The sequence below is a fragment of the Marmota monax genome, unplaced genomic scaffold (genome assembly GCF_021218885.2).
Source record: "Marmota monax isolate L192 unplaced genomic scaffold, Marmota_monax_Labrador192_F-V1.1 WCK01_AAM20220418_F8-fsc00002, whole genome shotgun sequence".
In the NCBI taxonomy this organism is placed as follows: domain Eukaryota; kingdom Metazoa; phylum Chordata; class Mammalia; order Rodentia; family Sciuridae; genus Marmota; species Marmota monax.
The window spans coordinates 18,624,460-18,631,524 of NW_026693571.1; the positions used below are offsets into that span (position 1 = coordinate 18,624,460).

Consider the following 7,065-nt stretch of genomic DNA (forward strand, 5'->3'; position numbering starts at 1 on the left):
TTCTTAAGAAGCGTGGGAGACAGCAATGAGGTTGTGTCTTCCTCATTCGAACCTTATAGTAGTAGTCTACTAGATTTCTTCACCTTTGTTGTATTAATAACCAGACTTCAGAATAACGCTGCCTTGAGAAATGACAGCATTGTATCTTAGAAGGAAGGAAAATGTAGCATGCCAGACCAGGGACACACTTCTAATTGCCAGTGATTCTTGTGAATTTCCTGAATATTAAAGCACCTATTGAGGTCAGCTACAGTCGTAAAGAGAAAAAATGATCTTGAAACTTTTAAAATTGCATTACTGCACATCATAATGTAACAAAGTAAACAACAACAAAAAAAAACGTTGTTTAAAAAAACAATAGCAGAGAAAAGCAGCTGATCTTTAGGAAGGCAGTCGGTTGCTTATTATGAAGTATTTACAGAGTCCGATGCATTTTCAAAGCTGGTTACAGTCATTACCACAGCACACCCTTGTGAGGTAAGTGTATTATCACCTTCGGTTCATAAATGAAAAGAAGTACAGAATGATTAAGTCACTCCCTAAGGAGAATGAGTCAACGTCAAGAGTCATAGTTGACCCGGCTTAACGACTCCTGACGGTCAGTCCAGGGCTTAGTCAGCGGAGCCCAGAGTGGCTTCCCTGGCTGGCACCTGGACTTAGGCTATTTCTGTTCACGTTAAATCAGAATATTGGAACCGGCTGGACAGAACTTCCAAATAATCTTTACTTCCAGAAGATTTATCCCTGAGATCTTAATCTCAGGATTTGGAACAGAAAAAACTGTCGGGTGCACTCCCCCTCCCCCCAGCAGCGGCGAGTGAGCACTGCGGGCGGTTCCGCCGATCCCTTTTCGCAGTGATGGTAACAAGTGGTCACCAGCGCTAGCGGAGCCGGGGGACGGATGATTAAACGACTCTCCATGGCCGCCTCTTTTTGAAACTAAAGAGAAAATGGTGGGAGGTCAAAAGAAAACTAAATAAACGCACAAGCAACTTGTCCTAGGACCTCAGCTAAGCAAATGAAGCCTAATTGTGTGTGCTGAGCCTGCAGTTCCCAACCTCCTGGGGAAGATGGGAGGACGGGGCGACAAAGGGTACATTAGGCATGCCAAGCAGTAAGTACGACGGAAATTATCCAGGCGGAAGAGCAGAGGACTGAAAATCACTCTACAGCACGCGAGTGCAGTACCCGCTGAACGACCACGTGATCAGTCCCCTTTTAAAAAAAAAAAAGTCTGCCTTAAAAAAAAAGAGAGCGAGCGAGCGAGAGACAGAGACTCCACTTCCCAGAAGCCTCTTGTTACACACGCAGCCGCAGCCTTGCGCCGGCGCCGCCAGGGCCAAACGGACACGTCCGTCACGTGGACAGTAACTGGCCAATCCGGTTTGAATCTCATTTTTTTCCTCTCACCCCCCCTTCAGGAGCGGTTGTGCGATCAGATCGATCTAAGATGGCGACTGTGGAACCGGTGAGTATTGCCTTTGGCCCCCACCCCCACGGGTCCCCGCGCTCGGTCTCCCTCCGGACTGAGGGACCCCGCGGGACTGCGTTCCCGGCGCGCACGCTATCCCTTGCCGCCCCCTCCCCCTCTTCTTGGGCCTGACCTTCCGCGGGCAACTGGGGGTGCCCTGGAGGCTGACCGAGGCGGCGTGTAGCGCACACATTCTGGTGGGGGCCCGAGAACTGGGGGAGCTGGTGGGGGAGGGGCGGCGTGGCGCCTCCTGCGGAGCCGCGCGTTGTCCACAGGGGTGTAGGATGACGGAGGCTCGGGGCTAGGTGTGTGGGATTGTCTTCGGGATAGAAGGGCGCGGGGCCGGCTCGGAGCGGGCACTGTGATCCGCAAGGAGGGTGGGCGGCGAGCCGATCTGGAATGAGATGGAGGAGGGAGCCTCGGGGCAGCTTTTCCATCCCTCCCTCCTTCCAGCGCGCCAGTCCAGGGGCTCGGGTGCCGGGCGCTCGAGGGTCTTCTTTAGACCGGTGGGCTGGGAAGCCGGTGGGCCCGCGGCGCAAGAGAGTGGGATAGGCGGGAGTGGAGCTGCGGCACGCGCGGAGAAGCTTCGATCTCGCCGAGGGGAGACGAGAGGGTCGAGCGCATGTTACTCCAGCGCATCGGAGAGTTGCCGGGGTTGGCGGCTGGGGAGGCGAAAAAGGTTTGGGATGGGGAGGAAACCCCGGTGTCGCGTGGTTAAGCTCTCTCGAGTAGAATGAGGGTGGTGGTGGTGGTGAGAAGGGGGATCACATTGTCCTCGCCCCTCCATGCTTGGGACTGGGCTGTCATGGAGGAGGGAAGGGGGAGGAGCGAGGCCTACTGATCGCTGCTACTGAGCGCTGCTGCCGGTCGGCTTGCCGGCCGGACCTGCTGCATTTCACACGCGCCTGTCTTCCATTCATTCATCCTTTCCGCGCAGTGCGCACGCCTCAGAGAATGCGATCGCGTCTAGATCCATCTGTTCTTCCGTGTCTTTATCTCCTGGAAGATTTCTGCTACACGGTTTATTGGAAGTAGAACTTAACTTTTAAGAGTGCTTTTCCATTTGAATTTTTTCTTTTAATGCTACAAGCTTTCCTTTCCATATAGGCACCATTTTAAACTTTCTTAAAGCAAGTTAATCTCAGGCCAGAAAGTTGGTAGTTAACCCTAAGGCAGAGGATATTTTTGTCATAGTTTGAGTTTGTCGACACTGGCTCACTGAGACTTCTGGGCCTCTCTTGCCTTTTACGGATTGTCACACATATGTGATAATGTCTCAGGTGCATAATGGAGTATATTAGCAACCAGAAAACATTTGACGTTATGGAACCTGTTGCAGATTTTCCTTGCCAGGTATTTTTGTGAATTTGTACATGATAATTTGTGATTTTGGTAATAGTCTACCAATATGCTTTGACTTTTAAAAAGACTTATTTAAAAAACTTTGAAAAAATTATCCCATAGACTACACAGTCGCTTTTTTTATATTACATTGATGCAAACTGTCCTTGTTTGTTGCCAGAATTTAAGGCAGTTTTTCTGTTTCTTTGCTTGTTATTTATTGGCACCAGTTTTCATTTATGTTTCTGGGAATTACATTGACTGCAAACCTCTCTTAAGTAGCTAATAAAATTAGCTGACTTTAGAGCATTAAAGTTATATAACAACGAAGTATAAATATGTAAAATTTAAAACGCCTTTAGGAGATTCTGATGTCCACTTTTGACAGGATCTGCTCCAAGCCACTATACTAGTGTTGGGGAAGAAAGGTTACAGTGGTAATGGAGGCAAGCTTTAAAAATCTTTAAATGATAAAACAGTAATGTGTTCGTAAAGTTTCATCAGTAACCTTTAGGTCCTTCAGATTTTGTGAAGCTATTCAGGTTTGTTTCAGCACAAACACTCAAGTGGTGAAGGACGATTTTGAGTTAGTAAATGTTTATAGTCCCTGGTATGTTTAGGGTTGTGTACCAAAGGATACAAAGTTAATACAAAATGTGATTCTATGCCTTGTTCGTTTTAAACTCTTAAGCTTAATTCCCAGTGTTGTGATCACTGATACAGTGTTCTAGTCCTGGCCCAGGAAGATTTGGATAGTGTGTTTAAATTTAGAAAGAGGAATTAAAAAAAAAAATTAGGGAGATGAACAACCCAAGAACTTAAAATGTAGAAACCTAGATTGAAACTATAGTAGTTTGGGGTTATATGTAAAATAGTATTGAAGTGTGCATTTTTAGTGAGAAATACAAATTTTTACTACTTTTATGCACCCTTGTCCACAGGCTAATGATGTAGTATTTCTTTTGACAGTTTCATTATTTATTTATTTTTGGCACTAGAGCTTGAACCCAGGGCCTCCTGCATGATAGTCATACACTCTACCAGTGATCTGTACCCCTGGTCTTGGATTTTTTTTTTTTTTTTTTAGGTAAGGCAGTGTCCCCAGGCCATCTTACCTCCTTTTTTAGTTGTAGCTGGACACAGTACTTTTATTTTATTTATTTTTATGTAGTGCTGAAGAGCCAACTCCGTGCCTCACATATGCTAGGCAAGAGTTCTACCACTGAGCTACAACCCCAACTTGGATTTTTTTGTTTTTTAAGCAACTGATTAATACCAGGTTGCAGTTGAGGTAATATTGCTGACAAAAAAAATCATATTTCATTGGTACTTCAGCTAACTTGTAAGTGTCATTAATGCCTTTTTTTTTAAACTGTGCATAATCATAAGCATTTAGAAAGAGCCATGGGCTTTTCCTCCTTATCTCACCTTTCATAGACATTTGGTAGTTTTTGTCAGTGGAAATTACATACAATATTAGTCATTTTAAGTCCTTGTAAAGTTTTAATTGTGTGTATGGGTTTAGTTACATTAAGGTAGGGTTTATAAATATTAAAGTGACAAGAAACTTGAAAGAGAATTAAAGGAAGCATTTTACTTTTTTATAGGTGATGTGACAGAATTTTTAACATTGGACAAACAGTACTCTTCTGTCAATCCTATGGGCATTTGAATTGTGGCTAGGTCAAAATTAGACTTGGTATTACTTAAGATGGTAAGGCAGTGTCCCCAGGCCATCTTACCTCCAGTGGCTCATCTTTCTTTGTAGCTTTATCTTCATTCTGCATTCTTTATTATCCCCCTCCTTTTTCACCTTGTATTTGTTTTTAAGGTAAGATAAATTTTGATTTCTTCAGTTAACTGAAGGCATGTAATTTTACTTGTTTTTACATTGTAACTTGAAATATTTGAACTCTACATTAATTTCTTCAGTGAATCAACTTGGACAGCCAGAAGATTTAATGTTTCCTTTTTTATACTTTAGAAACATGCTTTGAATTGCAGAGAGTTTAAATAAGGCTTAAATACATATTGACAAATAAGTGTTGTGTTGTAAAATTCAATGTGTGTGTCAGTGAAACACTGTTTTGTTGATTGGTATACTTTATAAATTAGTATAGGTGTTTTTGTTTTAATTGAAGAACCCAATATATCAAAGATGATTAATAAGCCAAATAAATTTGGTTCTAGCATTTGTGTCACAAACTTCATTTCGTTTTATACTCTGACCTAATATGAATAGTTATTTGACTTCAATATATTTAGTGTAGATAAACAGTTTACTCACTGAAATTGCAGAGAATCATACATAAAGTGAATTATGTAAGCTTAATCTAACTTGAATAGAAAATTGTGGGCAAATAACACTTTTATAAAATGTTCTGTTTAATTTATATAAGATTTAGATTATTTTGGAAGTACCAGCAGTCCTCGACTTATTAAGGGACCTGTGAATTAACTTTTCTATCAATGGTAATTTCTCCTTTTTCTTCCCTGCTCCCACTAGAAATTTCCTTTAACATCTGTTGAATATGAGTTGTACAGTCTTGATCAGACTTTAGAAGTGAAAATGAGCATGGGTTATAGTCTCATTTTAATATCTGTTACTAGAAACATTGAAATTTCTAAGTTTACTTGAAAAATTGGGAATAAGACATGTTAAGGTAATTTTGATTTTTAAATGCAGTATTCAAAGATGAGAATTTGTCAGTTAAGAAGGACCAGATGAGGTTAATACTCTATCAATGCGTTCCATGCACACATCTTTTTCCTCTGCTAGGAAATTCTGCAGCCTTTTGATTATCAATCCTTGGCCATTAGCAACAAATGCAAAGCCTATGATCTCCCACCCTAAGATACTCTTCCCACCCACTGCTAAAAATTTTTGGTAATAATCAAATGTTCGGGGGAGTGGGGGTGCTGGGGTTGTGGCTGAGTGGTAGAGCTCTCGCCTGGCATGTGTGAGGCTCTGGGTTTGATCCTCAGTACCACATATAAATAAATAAATAAAATAAAGGTATTATGTCCAGAGGTATTATGTAAAAAATACATATAAAAAAATCAAATGTTTTTTCATAAGTCTGTTGTTGTGTCTGGAGGGAAAAAGAACCGTTTTTGCTCTAAAATATCCGAGAATGTAGTCAGAAGTGTAAATTTCTAAAATGTTATTCCATAGAAATAATGGAAAGCTGAAGTTGAATCACACTGTTTACTTTCCAGTGGATCATGACAGACCCAAGCAGTATTGTATTTCATGTGTATGGATTCAGAGTTCTAAACAACAAACTCCAGAAATGACAAACAAAAAAACAACAAAAAAAAATGGCCTTTTAAAAATGACCTGTGTGTAACAGCTATTTTTTAATGGAAACAGAGCTTTATTTTTTAGTAGTTGCTAACATAGCACTTAATGTAAGTCAGGCACCACACTAATTCCTTTACATATATTCATACCATCCTTATAGCAAATCCTGTAAAGTAGGTAGTATTATTATTTCACAGATGAGAAAACCAAGGGACCAAGGTAAAATTTGTGTGACTAACTTTCCCCAAGATCACACAGCTGGGGTGTTATTTAAACAAAATAACCACATTCCAGAGTTGTACTTTCACAATGGTGACATCTTCTTTCCAGTAAGCATGCAATGTGCTTTCTTTGGGTGACTTCAGAAAAGGAAATTTATTTTGATAAACTTATCAGGCATTTTGCTACAGCTATAAAATAAAAAAATGTGGGGACAGTTTTTTCTAGGTGCTATTATACTGTCATGTTGAATAATAAAACTACTAAGAAAATACCACCACAATTTCTGAACCTGAAAGATTGAACAAGCAGTTAGAGTAGTCCTTGGTATCCGAGGAGATTGGTTCCAGGATCCCCAGTCCCCTCCGCAGATACACCAAAATCTGCAGATGCTCAAGTCCTTTATATAAAATGTGTAACGTTTGCATATAACCTATACACAGCCTCCTGTATACTTGAAGTCATCTCTAAGTTAATTATAATACATATTACAACATTAGTGCTATGCAATTGTTCTGTATTGTTTAGGAATAGTGACAAGAAAAAATTGTATATGTTTGGTATAGACACTATGTTTTTTTTTTTTTTTTTTTTTTTTGTAAATGACATAACTTTATCTTTTTTTTTTTTAAATATTTATTTATTTATTTTAGTTCTCGGCGGACACAACATCTTTGTTTGTATGTGGTGCTGAGGATCGAACCCGGGCCGCACGCATGCCAGGCGAGCG

At 40.9% G+C, this 7,065-nt stretch overlaps 1 protein-coding gene across 1 annotated transcript in view; it reads left to right on the top strand.

Moving 5' to 3' along the window:
• Positions 1-2,078: 2,078 nt before the first annotated feature.
• Eif4e (eukaryotic translation initiation factor 4E) overlaps positions 2,079-7,065 on the top strand; it is a 38,818-nt gene continuing 33,831 nt past the window's right edge. Inside the window, exon 1 of the mRNA XM_058583840.1 lies at positions 2,079-2,150. Within this exon, the coding sequence (XP_058439823.1) occupies positions 2,094-2,150 (57 nt within the window). The 5' untranslated portion in view covers positions 2,079-2,093. The remainder of the gene's footprint in view (positions 2,151-7,065) is intronic.